This window comes from Nycticebus coucang, chromosome 17 (genome assembly GCF_027406575.1).
Source record: "Nycticebus coucang isolate mNycCou1 chromosome 17, mNycCou1.pri, whole genome shotgun sequence".
Taxonomy (NCBI): Eukaryota; Metazoa; Chordata; class Mammalia; order Primates; family Lorisidae; genus Nycticebus; species Nycticebus coucang.
The window spans coordinates 72,267,533-72,285,332 of record NC_069796.1 but is presented as its reverse complement, the minus strand read 5'-3'; the positions used below and the strand labels follow the sequence as shown (position 1 = coordinate 72,285,332).

At 43.2% G+C, this 17,800-nt stretch overlaps 1 protein-coding gene across 2 annotated transcripts in view; it reads left to right on the top strand.

Moving 5' to 3' along the window:
- The first annotated feature begins 11,530 nt into the window (after window positions 1–11,530).
- Window positions 11,531–17,800, top strand: part of PANK3 (pantothenate kinase 3) — a 31,932-nt gene continuing 25,662 nt past the window's right edge. The window contains exons 1-2 of one of the 2 annotated variants that reach the window (XM_053566927.1): window positions 11,536–11,861; window positions 12,425–12,498. Coding sequence is in view for 1 of the 2 variants with exons in the window: in XM_053566926.1 (XP_053422901.1) it covers window positions 11,834–11,861 (28 nt within the window). In the remaining variant the exon portion in view is untranslated. Of the gene's footprint in view, window positions 11,862–12,424; window positions 12,499–17,800 lie in introns of both variants that reach the window. The other variant, XM_053566926.1, reaches the window with a different exon arrangement.

The window sequence follows — 17,800 nt, the reverse complement described above, 5'->3', positions numbered from 1 at the left end:
CACACACACACACACACACACACACATACACCATGCCAAGGTCTTTAGGCATAGCAGACAGTAGGAAAGGTTTGCCCATTCATTCATTCCAATATTTATTCAGTCAGAGTCGTGTGTGTGCCAGGAACTGTGTTATGAGTGGAGAACACAATAGTGAACATAAAGAGCAGAGTCCTTGCCCTCTGGGAGCTTGCCGAGCTGAGTAAAAAAGTCAGACTAAATAATATCTGATGAATGCTATAAATAAAGCGTTAAATTTCTTTGAGGGCTGGGCACAGTGGCTCACACCTGTAATCCTAGCACTGTGGGAGGCCAAGGAAGTAGGATTGCTTGAACTCAGGAGTTCCAGGCCAGCCGGGTCAAGAGTGAGACCTTGTCTCTACTAAAAATGGAAAATAAGCCGGGTGTTGTGGCAGGTGCCTGCAATCCTAGCTACTCAGGAGGCTGAGGCAGGAGGATCACTTGAACCCAGGAATTTAAGGTTACTGTGAGTTAGGCTGATGCCATGGCACTCTAGGCTGGGCAACAGAGTGAGACTTAGTCTCAAAAGAAAGGGAGGGGGGGCAGCACCTGTGACTCAGTGAGTAGGGCGCCAGCCCCATATACAGAGGGTGGCAGGTTCAAACCCGGCCCCTGCCAAACTGCAACAACAACAAAAAAAATAGCCGGGCGTTGTGGCGGGCACCTATAGTCCCAGCTACTCAGGAGGCTGAGGCAAAAGAATCACCTAAGCCCAAGAGCTGGAGGTAGCTGTGAGCTGTGACGCCATAGCACTCTACTGAGAGTGACAAAGTAAGACCCTGTCTCAAAAAAAACTCCAATATCAGCATGAATGCTTTTTTCTTCTAATGTCACCACGAAGGCCACCCTTCTGTTTTCAGTGCCAGGTGCTGAGTTAAACACTGTATTTTATTTTATTATTTTATTTTTATTTATTTTCTGCTTCTTTGAGATTAAGTCTCATTCTGTTGCCCAGGTCTGAGTGCCATGGCATCAGCCTAGCTTACACAACCTCAAATTCCCGGGTTCAAGCAATCCTCCTGCCTCAGCCTCCTGAAGAGCTGGGACTACAGGTGCCCACCACAATGCTTGGCTAATTTTTCTATTTTTAGTAGAGAGGCTCAGGCTGGTCTCAGATTCCCGAGCTCAAGGGATCCTTGCACTTTGGCCTCCTAGAGTGCTGAGAGTATAGCTATGAATCACCACACTCAGCCAAGCTAAACATTTTAGATTCAATAAGTCATTTTGTCTTCACAAACACTCAATGGAATGGGAGCCATTTTTATCCCCAATTTATAGATGAGGAAACTGAGTCACAGAGAAACAAAATTATCATTCCCAAACTGGACAACGATCAGGAATAGAAACCTAATTCTGCCTGATTATGATGCTTCGTTTTTAAACCCTTCACTCCACTCTAACCTGGTCAAAGTGTTGATAAATATGTGAGTAGGTGCCTGAGGCCCAGAAAGAAAGCCTCTTGTAATTAGAGCTGCCCCCTGATTACAGTTGGCGTAAGGAAGTAGCATATAGCTCCCAGGTCATATTCTCTTTAGTACCGCTCTTATAAAGCACAATGATTCACATGTACCAGAGATACCGAACTGCTTTGTCATTAATTACTGATTGCTAGAAGTTTCTACAAGAACAAGAATTTCCAGGTTGCATCTTAAGGACCTGGAGCACAACCTCAGCCAATTCAATTATTTGTGAGTCCCATTCTGGGCCAGATCTCCTGCTAGGCTTGGGAAAATCAAGCAAAACAATTTAGAATCTCAGCCTTTAAAGTGACCCTCTAGTAGTGAAAGAGACAGGAAGTAAACGGATGGCTATATTATTCTTCAGTGAGAAGTGAAGGTAGAAGCATGTGCAAGGACGTGACGGAGCATAAGGGAAAGGAAATTTTTCTGGAGGAGGGGATTTCTAGATTGCGGTGCAAAGTATGAATAGGTGTTGGATGGGAACTCAAAAAGAGAGCCTTCCACATGCAGAAGGGGTGGAGGCATCGGGCAAGAGCTTGCCCTCCGGTTACCATATGCAGTTTTTGTCTCATTCGAGCGTATAATGAAGAGTGAAGCAGGAGGATGAGCAGGTTATGAGGGGTGGGAGAAGTCATCTTTGTTCTGCCCTCAACACAAGTAGAGGCAAGAGAGTCAGCTCAAGAGGCCCACAGAGACCAGTCCCGACTGGTCCTCTATCCTAGGCTAGGGGGCTAGAATTGTATTTTGAAGACAACATGGCAGGGAGAGACCTAGTCCTAAGTCTTGGAAATGATAGTCTGGTTTGCATTTGAGAATATTCTCTCTGGCATGAATAAAAAGACTATGTCAGATAAAGCCGGCCAAGAGGCAGGAAAAACCTTTATATCTTTTGTATTAACCTGGGTGGAAGTGGAACACATTATTCTTAGCAAAGCATCACAAGAATAGAGAAACAAGAATCCTATGTACTCAATTCTGATATAACAATTAGTAACTTAGCACATGGGAGTGGGGGATGGGGAGAGCAGAGACAGGGAAGGAGGGAGGGGGTGGGGGAATCACGGGGCAGTGGTGGTACACCTTTTGAGGGGGCAGAACACTGTTATGGGAGGGTCTTTATCTGACATAAGCAATCAATGTACCATACCCTCAGTGAATCCCCAGCAATAATAAAGAGGAGGAGGAGGACGAGGAGGAGGAGAAGGAAGAGTATAAATTGGAGAGGCAAAGCTAGTGCTGAGGGAGTGGAGTGAGGTTGGGCAGAAAGGCAGGGGCATTAGGATAACAGCCCGTGGACTTGGTGACTGATTGGATGTGCCTGTGAGTGGGCAGGAGGCGTCCAGGAAGATGCCCAACCTTCTGTCTTGAGCGAGAGGGTGGTGGCTGGTACCAGGGCAGAGAAGGAACCTTTAGGAAAATAGAGAGGGGGTGGGAGGATCAGCAGGCAGAGGAGGACCACTCCGGGGAGAGGCTCTTCCCCATTCCCACAGCACAGGTCTGTCAGGACTCCCTACTGGGCAGAGCAGAAGTCTATGCTGCTCAAGCTGGGGGCCTCTGAAATGCAAATCAATTGTTGAAACAAGCTGGTTCCTATGACTGCACATGGATCTCATCCACACCCTGAGGACAGGAGTGGCCTGGGAGCAAACAAGGCCAAGCGGCACCCTGGCTTTCCCACTTACTCACTCACCATGCTTCCCTTCTTAGTGAATGACCATCTAACGCAAAGCTCAAGCCCAAGCTCTAAAACCTGCCCTTCCTGCCTCCCTTTCCCTGCCTCTTCCACCTCACCTAGTTCATCTTCAACAACCACTCGTCACAAACAACCCTAATCAATCTTCATCTCTTTCTCCTGCTTCTTTATCTTCACAGAATTTAAATGATCTGAAACAATATTACACAGCTGTTGACTTGCTTACTGCCAAGTAAGCTCCAGGAGGGCAGAGACCTTGTCCTGTTCATTGACATATTCCTAATCCCTGGAAAAGTTTCTGGTGCATTGTAGGAGTGCAATAAGCAGATGTTAAATATAGTCCTTTTGCTTCTTTAGAGATGGAGTCTTGCTGTGTTGTCCAGGCTGGAGTGCAGAGGCTAGTCACAGGCACAATCACAGTTCACTCAGTTCACTGCAGCCTCCAACTCCTTGCCTCAAATGATCTTCCCACGGCAGTGTCCCAAATGACTGGGACTACAAGGACTATTAAAGGAAGTTCTATGATCTGACACTTCTCTCATCTCTGTTGCCACACTGATTCAAGCCTCTGTACAATTCCTGGCATGTTTCTGGAGCTCCCTAGACTTGAGGACTGATAGCGTGTGGGCCAAGAGGGCAAGGAAGGAGTCTGAGATTAGTCTTTCCATTTCTAAGTCAGGGCTCCTTTCCAATCCACCCATTCTCCACAAAGAATCCAGAATAGTCCTCTAGAATCATAGAGCTTGTCAGGCCCCTGCTTAAAGTCTTCCAGTAGCCCTCAAGGCCCAGCAAGCTCACCTCTCTGGCTCCATCTCCTATTACTTCACCTTTCATTCTCTACTTCCCCCCCATATTGATCCTTCTGTTCCTCAAACCAAACCTACCTCCACTTCCAGTCACATCTCTATCAGGCACCCTCTCCCTCTCGAGACCATCCAGTATAAAATAGAGCCCTTCCCGCCTCCACAGCCTCAGGCACTCTAGCGCCTCAGCCTGATAGTTCCCCACAACATGTCATTCATCACAGCCTATTCTCATTTATTGATTTGTTAATTTAATTATTGTTTTGCTCACTACCCTCTTCCCCCTGAGCAGGTGCTCCTTTGTCTGGAACTTTGTTAAAGCTTAATTAATATTTGTTGAATGAAATTGTGCTTCAGCTATCATGGTGGTGATGATAATGATGATGATGATGACAAGGATGATAACTGATGCTGCTGATGTTAATGACACTTTCCCACACTAAGATGTGGACTTGAGTTTGGGGATCCAAGGGTTGACTGGAGTGTGCTCTTCACCATCTAATTAGTGACAGGATTCACTATTTAAAAAAAAAGCTTGGTCTGGGCTTTGAAAGGTGTGCGTGTAAATGTGTTTTTACTTCATACCAGGAGACCTCATAGTCATCATTAGATACAAGCCACCACCTGTCTCCATGGAAACCCACTCAGTAAAGGCTAAAGAAGGATGTGTCAGGTTTCCTCTAACACTTTGCATGATGGGCTGAATTTATTGCATTTTGTAGACAATAAATATGAGACAGGAAGACAGTCTCTTGACCCCTTTAGATGCTCTTTCCAGCTGCTGCACTCACTGTGCTGGGAATGGTCTTGAGGACAGGTTAGAAAAGAGAGAAAATGCAATTAACCAGATAGTTCTGGGGGTGGGAGAGGGGGGCAGAGAGCCAACAGGGGCCGCAGAAGAAAGATGGGCCAGAAACTGAAGCAGGATGACCTATCAACTTCAATCACACTGGTGAAAACTGAGAGGTTTAGGCATAGAGCCAGGGTGAGGGTCTACAGAACTAAGGAGAGCCAGTCCAGGGATTAAAGAAAGGTTCTTTATTAGAAAAGACCAGAGAGTGGCCGGCTGCTGTGGCTCACCCCTGTAATCCTAGCACTCTGGGAGGCTGAGGCGGGAGGATTGATTGAGTTCAGGAGTTCAAGACCAGCCTGAGCAGGAGTCGGACCCCATCTCTACTAAAAATAGAAAAACTAGCCAGGCATTGTGGCAGGTTCCTGTAGTCCCAGTTACTTGGAAGGCTGAGGCAAGAGGATCACTTGAGCTTAAGGTCACTGTAAACTATAACACCACAGCATTCTACCTGGGGTAAACAGAGCAAGACTGTGTCTCAAAAAAAGTAAAGAGCAGAGTGGAGTCTGACCAGGAGTCAGATTGCAGCTCACAGTTGCAAAAGACTTTCATTTATTAGTGTAGTTAGAATCCGGGAGGTTATGAGATAGGAGGTAAGTTATCCTTTTCTGCAGGGTAAATGAATGATGCTGTGTCAGGGACCAGTCTTAGCATTACCAGGGCCATATCTTTAGTCTTAGCAGGACAGAGGTAGGAGATTACTTTTCTGATGTTTTCCAGGAACACTGGTCTTGAAGCATTCCAGGAGTGTGGGGAGAGGGTTGCTGCAACCATGCGGTTTGGTTTCTGGCCTGCTATCTGTCTCCCCAAATGGCTGTACTCTTGTCAGGGTCATGAAGATTCCTTCCCCACAAAAAACTTGAGGACAAACATGATTAAACACCTTGGTCCTGAAAAAGGGCTGGTGAACCTCCAAAAGTAGAGACGAAAGGAATCTCAGACAATAATTTCATTTTGCAAATGGATAACCCAAAGCCCAGAGGAAAAAAAGGACTTTCCTAGGGTCACAAAGCAATTCCCATGGCTGAGCTGACCTAAGGCTAGAATTCTCACTATTTGAATTTCAGTGTTTTTCTGGCACATACCATAGACTAAAGAGTAGTTTCATATTTGAGCAAACAATGTATAAGTTATTAACTCCAGTAACATCACAAGTGTAATACCTAACTTTTAAGCTAAGTCATCCCTGGGTACACTCATCTCTGTGGCTGCAGAAATTAGCAAGATCCTTTGTCCAAAACTTACCTAAATTTCTATGGCTTCTCATTTCTAGCTCTCCTTCCCCTCAGACCATGACCAGCCTATATCATAAGGTATGTCTCACTTCGCTCTCAAGTTCCAAGCTAATACTATTAGCCAGAACCAACCAAAGATCTATGAGTAGAGAATTTATGTTAGTAGTGAACACTCAAGACTTACAGAGCTAGGGAGTGAACCCTATTAGGTGGTGAATACTCATTGAAGCCATGTCAGATCAGAAATCATGACTCTCAGCCAATTAAAATTGTGGAAAACAGGACCATTCTAGAATATCAAGATTTCTGTGTGGGATGGAGTAACAACAGGAAATAAAAGAGGAAGAGCAGTGTAACTCTATTACTGAGGGTTCTGAGTTGCTAAGTCTCATACCTGGAGGCTTAGAAGGATATTTCTATAAAAAATATAAATAACATATTTCTAAACAACAAATGTGGGAATGTGGGATCAACATAACGAAAGGTAAGGAACCAAAAGGCCCCAATCACACCTAGGGTCCAATCCCAAGTAATTATTTTGGGCAAACAGTCTATACTTAACCTTTCTTCTTTTTTTTCTTAAAAATTTTTTGAGATTAATATGAGGTTACAAATGTTTCACTTTCATTGTTTTCATTTCTAAGGTATAGTTCAAGTTGTAGTTGAGCCCTTCACCCAGGGGGTGTGCTGAACACCTTCATATGGTGCACTTTAGGTGAGATCCTGGCCAATAACCCTCCCTGTCTCCTCCCCCATGCTAGACTATACATGTACTTGTGCTTTTTCTTTTGAGTGGGAATGTTGTTATTTATATATTGGTTTCATATTCGTATTAAGTACATTGGATACTCTTTTTCCTTTCTTGAGATACTTTACCAAGGAAAATGTGTTTCAACCCCATCCAGGTAAACATAAACTATACAAAGTAAAAGTCTCCATCTTTTTTAATAACTGAATAGTATTCCAGGGTATACATATACCATGATTTGTTAATCCATTCATGGATAGATGGGTATTCGAGCTGCTTCCACGACTTGGCAATTATGAATTGGGCAGAAATCAACATTCTGGTACAAATGTCTTTGTGATAAAATGATTTTTGTTCTTCTGAGTAAATACCTAGTAATGGAATTGCAGAATCAAATGGAAGGTCAATTTTTAATTTCTGAAGGATTCTCCATACTTCCTTCCATAGAGGTTGTATCAATTTGCAATCCCACCAGCAGTGCAAAAGTGTTTCCTTTTCTCCACATCCATGCCAGCATCTGAAGATTCAGGACTTTATGATGTGGGCTAATCTCATTGGAGTTAGGTGATATCTCAGAGTGGTTTTGGTTTACACTTCTCTGATAATGGGACAATGAGTATTTTTTTATTGAGTACGATGAGTATGTGTTTATTGGCCATTTGTCAGTCATGCTTTTCAAGTCTCTTGTCCAGTGATAGATGGGACTGTTTGCTCTTTTCTTGTTGATTAATTTGAGTTCTCTATAGATCCTAGTTATCAGCCCCTTTTTCAGATTCATGGTATGCAAATATCTTCTCCCATTCTGAAGGCTCTTGCTTTAGTTGTGGTACTCTTAGCTGTGCAGAAGCTTTTTAGCTTGATCATATCCCATTTATTTATTTTTGGTGTTGCAATTGCCAAGGGGATCTTTGTCATAAAATATTTTCCCAGGTCAATTTTGTCAAGCATTTTTTCCACATTCTCTTAGAATTTTTATTGTTTTATGTCTTAAATTTAAATCTTTTATCCAGCGAAAGCCAATGGTGAGAGGTGCATGTCCCATTTCAATCTTCTACCTGTAGTTAACCACTTCTCCAAGCACCATTTATTAAATATGGATTCTTTCCCCCCAGTGCATGCTTTTGTTTGGTTTATCAAAGATCAGATGACGATATATGGCTAGGTTCATCTCTAGGTTCTCAGTTCTATTCCATAGATCTATATCTCTGTTTTTATGCCAGTACCATGGTATTTTGATCACTACAGACTTGTAGTATAACCTAACATCTGGTAACATGATGCCTCCAGAATTTTTTTTTTTATTTCTAAGAATTGTATTTGCTATTTGAGGGTTTTTTTTTTTTTTTCTGGTTCCATGTAAAATGAAGTACTATTTTTTCAAGTTCTTCAAAGTATGACGTTGGTGCTTTGATGGGGATTGCTCTAAATCTGTAGGTCACTTTGGGTAATATGGACATTTTAATAATGTTGATTCTTCCCAGCCATGAGCATGGTATGTTCTTCCATTTGTTATTTCTACTACTTTTTTTCCTCAGGGTTTTATATTTCTCTTTATAGAGATCCTTCATCTCCTTTGTTAGATATATTCCCAGGTATTTTATTTTCTTTGGAGCTACTGTGAAAGGTATTGTATCTTTGATTTTATTCTCAGTTTGACTATTATTGGCATATATGAAGGCTACTGATTTGTAGACATCGATTTGTATCCCAAAACATTACTATATTTCTTGATCACTTCTAAGAACTTTGTAATTGAGTCCCGGGGTGGGGGTGGGGGTTCCAGGTATAAGATCATGTCATCCACAAACAGTGAGAGCTTCACCTCCTCTGTCCCCATTTCAATAACCTTGATTTCCTTCTCATGCCTGATTGTATTGGCTAGGACTTTCAGCACTATGTTGAATAGCAGTGGCAGTGATAGTGGGCATCCTCGTCTAGTTCCAATTGTAACTGAAAATGCTTTCAGTTTTACTCCATTTAATATGATATCGGCTGTAGGTTTGTTATAGATGGACTCTAACAGTTTAATAACCTTTCTTCTTGATCAATATAACAACAATCAAAATAATAAACAGTCATCACTTACTGATCACTACCTATATGCCAAGCAATGTGTCAAGCCCTTATCTCAATCCATTTTCTGTTGTTTATAACAGAATACTTGAAACTGGGTACTTTATAAAGAAAAGGAATTTATTTCTTAAAGTTATGGAGGCTGAGAAATCCAAGGCTGAGCAGCCACATTTGGTGAGGGACGTCTTCTTTCTTTATTTATTTTTTTTGAGACAGAGTCTCACTATGTCACAGCTCACAGCAACCTCCAACTCTTGGGCTTAAGTGATTCTCTTGCCTCGGCCTCCGGAGTAGCTGGGACTACACGTGCCCACCACAACACCCAGCTATTTTTTTGTTCTAGTTGTCATTGTTGTTTAGCAGGCTTGGGCCAGGTTTGAACCTACCATCCTTGGTGAATGTGGCTGGCGCTCTAATCACTGAGCTATGGGCAAGCCGTGAGGGCCTTCTTGCTGGTGGCACTATGCAGTCCCCAGGTGGGTGGCATAGTGTGACATAGCAAGGGGCCTGAATGCACTAGCTTAGGTCTCTTTTTCTTCTTATAGAGCCACTAATCTCAATCTCATGAAAGCCCATTAATCCATTAATGCCAATCCAATAATCCATAAATCCATGAATGGATTAGTCCATTCAGGAGTACAGAGCCCTCATGACACAAATACCTCTTAAAGGCTCCACCTCTAAATACTGTTACACTAGGGATTAAGTTTTAACATGAATTTCAGAGTATCAACAGAAAAAAGCCAAATTGTGTAAATAATTTATTTATTTATTTTTTTTTTTGTAGAGACAGAGTCTCACTTTATGGCCCTCGGTAGAGTGCCGTGGCCTCGCACAGCTCACAGCAACCTCCAACTCCTGGGCTTAAGCGATTCTCCTGCCTCAGCCTCCCGAGTAGCTGGGACTACAGGTGCCCGCCACAACGCCCAGCTATTTTTTGGTTGCAGTTTGGCCGGGGCCGGGTTTGAACCCGCCACCCTCGGTATATGGGGCCGGCGCCTTACCGACTGAGCCACAGGCGCCGCCCGAAATTGTGTAAATAATTTAAAGAGGTTTATCCTGAGTCAAATTTGGGACTATGACCCAGAGCCACACCCAAGAAGTCTTGAGCAAGTAGACTCATTGTGGTCGGGTTAGTTTAGTTTTATACATTTTAGGGAGATAGGAATTACAGGTAAAGTTGTAAATCAATGCATGGACATTGGTCTGTCCCAAAAATGGGGGCCATCTCAAAGCAAGGCTTAGAGGTTATAGTTGGGTTTAAAGATTCTTCGATTTTTAATTATTTGAGGAAATGAAGCTTTGGACTGGATGCAGTGGCACATGCCTGTAATCCAAGCACTCTTGGACACTAAGGCGGGAGTGGTTGAGCTCAGGAGTTAGATTAGAGCAAGAGCAAGACCCCATCTTTACAAGAAATAGAAAAATTAGCTGGGCGTGGTGGCAAGTGCCTGTAGTTCCAGCTGTTCTGGAGGCAGATGCAGGATGATCACTTGAGCCCAGCAGTCTGAAATTGCTGCGAGGTAGGCTGATGTCATGGCACTCTAGCCTGGGCAACAGAATAAGACTCTTTCTCAGGAAAAGAAAACAAACAAACAAAAAAACAAACAAGAAATGAAGCTTGGTCTAACGCTTGGGTTTGGTGGGTGAGGGTCGGGGGCGGTTTGGAGACAGAATCTCACCTTGGTAGAGTGCCAGGACGTCACAGCTCACAACAACCTCAAACTCCTGGGCTCAAATGATTCTCCTTTCCTCAGCCTCCCAAGTAGCCGGGACTACAGGTGCACACAACAACGTAGGCTGCTATTTTTAGAGATGGGGGGGTCTGCTGTTGCTCAGGCTGGTCTCCAATTCAAGCAATCAGCTGGCTTGTGCCTCCCGGAGTGTTAGGATTACAGGCAAGAGCCACTGCAACCGACCCTAAGTTTGAATTATGAATCATTGCATTTCAAAGGGTGGTTGGGAGGATTCCATTTAAATTACAATTTTAAAAGCAAAGCACCTTGCAAAGCAACAGCTTAGATCATGCTCCTTAAATGGTTGTCTGTATCCCTTCTTATCCTCTTTCACATCCCTTGATTTATCTAGTAAGAAAAGATAGTAAGGCTCTTCAGTAAAAAGGGTTTTTTTGTTTGTTTTGTTTGCCTAGCATGCTGAATCTTCTATTGTCAATTCCCAATCCCGATGATCGAGTAGCTCCAAAATCCTGAATCTAGTGCTTTCCATGGCAATATGAACGGTTTTTCTGCCTCAAGGGGAAATTGGGAACCGGCGGAACACCCATGACCGCCAGCGCAAAAAAAAAACTCACTTCCCTTCTTATCTTTTCCCGGACTCGCCAGGCGGGAACCCGCGGCGTCCCCAGCCCGCCCACCTCCGCCACCATTGGCCACCTCCTCGCTGGCGTGACTCAGGCCCCGCCCTCTTCTCGCTGGGACCACTCTGAGGCGACCCCCAAAAGCGGAGGGGCCAAGGCGGAGGGGGTCGCGGTGCATCCTGGGCTTTGTAGTCCTTCCACACAACTGCAGCCGGAGAGCGGAGCCTCACGACCCAAAGAACTACAATCCCCAGCAGGCCGGCGAGGAGCGGAATGAGGTGGGGGCTTGCGTCACGTGGGCGTTCGGCCTGGGCGGGCAATTTCTCAGTGCGGCGGCGGCGGCTCGGGGGACCGGGGCCTTTTGTTTGGAGCGGCGGCGGGGGGCCCCGGAGCGGCGAGGCCGGCGGCCTTCCCCAGCTAGCTCGGTCCCGGCCGCCCCTCGCGGGGCTGAGGGGCCACCCCCTGGGCCAGGCATCGCCCCGGGCGCCGCCGCCCCGCCCTAGGCCCGCCCCGCCCGGCCTGAGGGGAGGAACCGGCCGGGCCTCTACCGCGCGGCTCTACCACCTCTGGAGTCGCCGCCACTTCTCTCCGTGCTCCGGTCTAGAGGCTGCTCCTCGCCCCTCAGCCGACGCCATGAAGATCAAGGATGCCAAGAAACCTTGTAAGATGAGGGCTCGGGCCTGCCGGGTTAGGAGGACAGACTTGGGCCCGGTCTAGAAGCCTTTTGGCGGAGCGGCCTGGTTCCAAGTCCGCTGCCCCTCGCCGGCGCCTAGCCCGGGATGGGGGCGGAGGGACCATTTCAGCACCTGCTTCTAGGCGCCTCTCCTCCCCATCCCCCTATACAAGCCTGGTGAGCGCCGGGCCGCCCCCTAGTCCTTTTCCTCCCACTAACTCCTCGAGATCTGGGAGGTACAAGAGGGAATTTTTGATCCGGATTTCGCCAAACCAAACTAGAGCTGCCATCCTCCTCTCCTGGCTTCCTTAGCAGTCAGGTTGAAAAGAGGTGGTCCTGGCTGTCAGATTGAGCGGGGAGTAGATGTTACCATCGTTTTTTCCTGATTTCCGGGCTTCTTGCTTAATGTCCTTTAAATCCCAATAGGTTCCTGGGAGTTGTCACTGTTGTTACTATAGGAGCTTTTAAACGCACGTGCATGTAACCTGTCTGTAGATAGTTGGCTTGGTTTGTTCTTATTTGGAATATCGACTCGTTGACGTTTGTTTTAGAAAACAGATAAACAAAAAGAAGATAAAAATCACCTGTATTCCTGGCACCGGAGCGAGCTACTATTAATACTATGGTGAATACTTGTAGAGATTTTTTTTTGTAATGACTGTATATGCATGCACTTAACCAAAAAAAAATTATTAACCATGCTTTAAAGTAGTAGGTCGCCTTTTATTTGTATCTTTTATTTTTAGCCTTTTAAACCCTTTTATTCTTACCATTGACTTACTTAATCACTCAGCCATTGTGATTGTCGTACATTATAGTCTCCCAGAACAACTAGAAATGTGGAGATTCATGCTAATATCTTAGAGTTATGTTGGTATTTTGCATTTCTTACAGTGTTTCATGTGATCTCCCAGCTGTTTTAAGAAATCTTCAGCTATGAAACAGACCAGCTCATTAGGTTTCTTAAAAACCTCACCTGGGAGGTACCCAGCTGGAGCCCTCTGAAAGCTTCTAATTTAGTTAAATGTGAGGTAATTTGGTCTTAATTTTGCAGATAAGGAAATAGAATTTATGGAGCCCCAGAGTAACTTTTCCAAGGCTACACCAATCAGCTGTGCTCATGAGGTTCCGATCCCCATGTGGCCTGACTCATAGTCCAGTATTCTTTCTCCTGCCCTTAAAGGGCATAGTCTAAATACTTAGAGAAACAGCAAGCTTTTTTTTTTTTTTTTTTTTTTTTAAATCTGGTAGTTTCATCTGCTAGTTTAAAAAAATTGTTCATGGGGGCGGCGCCTGTGGCTCAGTGAGTAGGGCGCCGGCCCCATATGCCGAGGGTGGCGGGTTCAAACCCAGCCCCGGCCAAACTGCAACAAAAAAATAGCCGGGCGTTGTGGCGGGCGCCTGTGGTCCCAGCTGCTCGGGAGGCTGAGGCAAGAGAATCGCGTAAGCCCAAGAGTTAGAGGTTGCTGTGAGCCTTGTGACACCACGGCACTCTACCAAGGGCGGTACAGTGAGACTCTGTCTCTACAAAAAAAAAAAAATAATAATTGTTCATGGTGATTTCTTGAAATAACTGAAGAGTTCATGGAAGAGTTGTTAAAAAGAGTCTGTAAACCAAGTGATGTAAAGGCTTTCAACGAGAAAGTTGTATAGAAATAGACTTTAACAAGTGCAGTCAGTGTTACCTAATTCTTTGTACCCTGAATAAATACCAAACCAAAAAAAAAAAAGGAATATAGAAATATTTCTAATTTTCTTTACCTAGCTGAAATAAACCAATGCATCTTGAATAGATTTAGTTATATAGAATGCTTGGATAGCTTACCTCGGTGCATTTGTTTTCTATCTTATAACTTCCATTTGGTGAAGAGTTTATGACAAACTCATTCTGACTTTTATGGTGGTGGTTATGTTCTTAAGTAAGTTGACTCTTACTATAGTAGGTCTGTAAGTTGACCACACAAGGGACTATAACAAACTGATCAACATACAGAGGTGGTCAACATAAGGAAGTAGGGCTTAGTGCATGTGGTGCATGTCTAGTCTATGGAAATTAGGTCAGCTATGAAGTTTCTATTGTATGTTGTCATACTTCGTGAAACTATTAATCTTAAAATAGTTATGCCTCAGATCGTGCCTGTGGCTCAAGTGGCTAAGGCACCAGCCACATACATCTGAGCTGATGGGTTCGAATCCAGCCCAGGCCCGCCAAACAACCATGATGGCTGCAAGCAAAAAATAGCTGGGCTTTGTGGTGGGTGCCGGTATTCTGAGCTACTTGGGAGGCAGAGGTGGAGGCAGAAGACTCGCTTGAGCCCAGGAGTTGAACGTTGCTGTGAACTGTGATGCTACAGCACTCTACCCAGGGCGACAGCAAGTTATGCCTCCCCAAGAGTCATTTAATGTGATTTGGAGCCTACAAAACATTTCTAGTTTCTTGTATATAAAAGATAACTTTACTGCCTACTATATTCCTTACAGTAAAAGAGCATCTCATTTTTGTGTGTGTATGGAAAAGATGGTATTTCAACAATGAACTTCCTTGGAAATATTTGGTTTTTTTTTATTTTTTAGTTAGTGTCGCACTCTATCGCCCTGTGTAGAGTACTGTGGCATTATAGCTCACAGCAACCTCAAACTCTTGGGCTCAAGAGATCCTCTTGGCTCAGTTTTTCTATTTTTGGTAGAGACTGGATCTCACCCTTGTTCAGGTTGGTCTCCAACTCCTGAGCTCTAGCAATCCATCCACTTTGGCCTCCAGAAGTACTAGGATTACAGGTTTGAGCCACTGTGCCTGGCCTTCCCTGCAAATATTTGTAACTGGAAAGTGTTAATCTAATTTTTTTAATTTGTTTTGTTTTTCATGGATACTTCTAATACCATAATTATTCAATTTTTAAACCATTCATGTTAGTGAAAAATATACTTGTTTTCTTTTTAAATGCTCTTATAGGGATTCTTCAAAATACTCATAACATTGATTGACCACTTGGTATCTACATATCTGTCCTGTGCATTGCATCATTTAGCTATTACAGCAATACTGGAAGCAGCTACATATCATAGTAGTGAACAAGTAGCCTTGGCTTCACACATTTTCTTACATTATTCAGCTAAGTGTTAGGTAACACTGCTCTTGGATATATCACCAATATATTACCAAATACATATTATGACTAGAAAATTTTTAAAGGAATTTGTTTCATCCTCTAAATTGTATAATTAGAAGATTCACATTTGAAATTATGTGTTAATTCAACCCTAGGAGAAAGAGAAAATCAGTCACGTGTTCTTTCATACTTGACTGACACAATTTCTTAAGGTGTAGGTTTTTCAGCTTGTGCTTTGCTAACTGAAGTAGTAAGGTACTTAAAGTTTTTGTTAAGACCAGAGATAATAATGTACCATGTATGTGTAGTTTGCCTCAGTATAATTTGATTGGCCTGTGGCCTGTTTGTAAATTTAGTTACTACATACGAATTATTATCTAGTTACTATATAAGAATTATTATTGCTTCAGTGATAATAAATGCACCTTAAGCTGCATTTAGAGGTAATAATTTCTAATATAAAGCTCCCCTTAGACATAACTGATTTACAAAAAAAAAAATGTACCCAGTGCTCTCCTGAGGAATCATAATACAAAGCATAATGGTATAGGTATGAAGATGGTTATTTTCTTAGCCTATTTCAGAATACCATCATTTTGTTTTTATTGATTGTCAAAAAGAGGAAACAGTCTTAGCCAAGAACTTGATACATGTCTGAAATTTACCAGTGTACATGCCCATTTTAGAATTTTGTTCCCAAAAATACCCTATAGTGTTTTGAATATTTTTAGCATTTTAGGTTTTTCTTCATGCCTAAAGAACAAAACCTTAATATGAAGCAGGCTCCTTTGGGGCTGAAGTCTGCATGGAGCCAACAGCAGTTAAATAGCTTTTTAGGACTTTACTACCACCTCCTTACCAGCACTTAGGAAAATACCAAGCTTAACACATCTCCTTAGAAATTAAGGGTGCTCTTGTGGCCTAGATATCTTCTGCTGTTTCATCCTGTGATGAGATCAGGTGTCTTCAGGGTGGTATGGGGATGGGGAGACTGGTCCTTTGAAAAGGTAACTAGACATGCAAATTCCTCCTTTTGCATATATACTCTGGTGAGGAGGATAATTCTTGATAGCACGCTTATCCTTGTGGTAGTTTGGGATATTTTTCTTACACGTGGGAAGCTAATATCAATTCTCGTTAAGACCGGTGGAGACATGGTATAAGCTGTTAATTTTTTGAAGGCTGAATGAACAGAAGATGAGAGATTCTAGGAATTCTCACAGTCTGATACTATATATTTATCATCAAAGTGCTTTTTTATATTTATGGAATGTATTTTTCTTTTTAAATGTATATATTTGAGTTTTTTTCTTTTCATCTTGGCAGTGGGTGTTTATTCTCAAAGTAATAAGAAAGGTGTAGGTTCTGTGCAGGAAGTAGGTTGTTTATGCACCCGTGACCTACTTTTTAACTATCCCTTGGCCAGAAGCAACAAAGCTCTAAATTATAGATATGTGCTTGATTACTTAGGAAACTGTGGTGTTTTTCTTACCTCAGAATTATTAGGTGGATTTATAGTTGTCCCAGGCTAACTTAGCCTCAAGTAGCTGGCACTGTAGGCACTCAGGGTGTGATATAATTTCTAAAACATAAATGAGAGATTTAATATGTATATAGATTTGTTTAGGACTTTAAAAAAAAAAACTCTTTGTCATGTAAGCAACATGCCTGAAAGGTCTTTTAAAGATGCTGAGGAAGGTTTTTACTTGTTTTTCTTCATCATTTTAGTAATTACACCTAAATAGTCATTTTCTTACCCTGAGTCAGTAAACATTAACATTTTCACATACTTCGGACTTTAAAAGCAGGATTTCTAGAAGTGGAGGATGGGCTACTACATATAAATGAGCCTTTCTATTGCTGGCTCCAGAGTGGGTGTAAATACAGGTTGAGTATTCCTTATCAAATGCTTGGGACCTGCAGTGTTTCAGATTTCAGATATTTTTGGATTTTGGAATATTTGCATTATATTTTAACTATTGAGCATCCCTGATGTGAAATTCAGAATGCTCTAATGAGCATTTCCTTTGAGCCTCATGTCAGCATTCTAGCTTCAGATTTCAGAGCATTTGGTTTTGGGATTTGGGGATTAGGGGAACTCAGCCCACATATATTATCACCTTTTATGTGTGTCTTTTAATGTTTCACTACATGTGTTACAGAGTGATCATCATGTATATTTTGGAACTGGCTGTTGATACACATTTGGGGTCAGAAACTTTGGTACTCATGCATAGCTTTAGAAAAGCAAATAAATACTCTGTATAAGTGTTAATTGGAGTTTTTGTTTAAAGAATAACAGTATTTAGCTTGGTGCCTGAAGTTCAGTGGTTAGAGTGCCAACCACATACACCGGGGCTGGCGGGTTCAAACCTGGCCCAGGCCTGCCAAACAAGGACAACTACAACAAAAAAATAGCCGGGCGTTGTGGCAGGTGCCTGTAGTCCAGCTACTTGAGAGGCTGAGGCAAGAGAATTACTTAAGCCCAAGAGTTTGAGGTTGCTGTGAGCTATGACATCATGGCAGTCTACTGAGGGCAACGTAGTGAGACTCTGTTTCAAAAGAAAGAAAAAGAAAAAATACCAGTATTCAGCTGGACATGGTGGCTCACACCTGTAATCCTAACCCTCTGGGAGGCCCGAGCTGGTTGGATCACTGGACCTCAGGAGTTGGAGACCAGCCTGAGCAAGAGTGAGACCCTATCTCTAAAAATTAGCCAGGAGATGTGGCAGGCTACTCAGGAGGCTGAGGCAAGAGAATCGCTTGAGCCCAAGAATTTGAGGTTGCTGTGAGCTATGACTGAGTGAGACTTTGTCT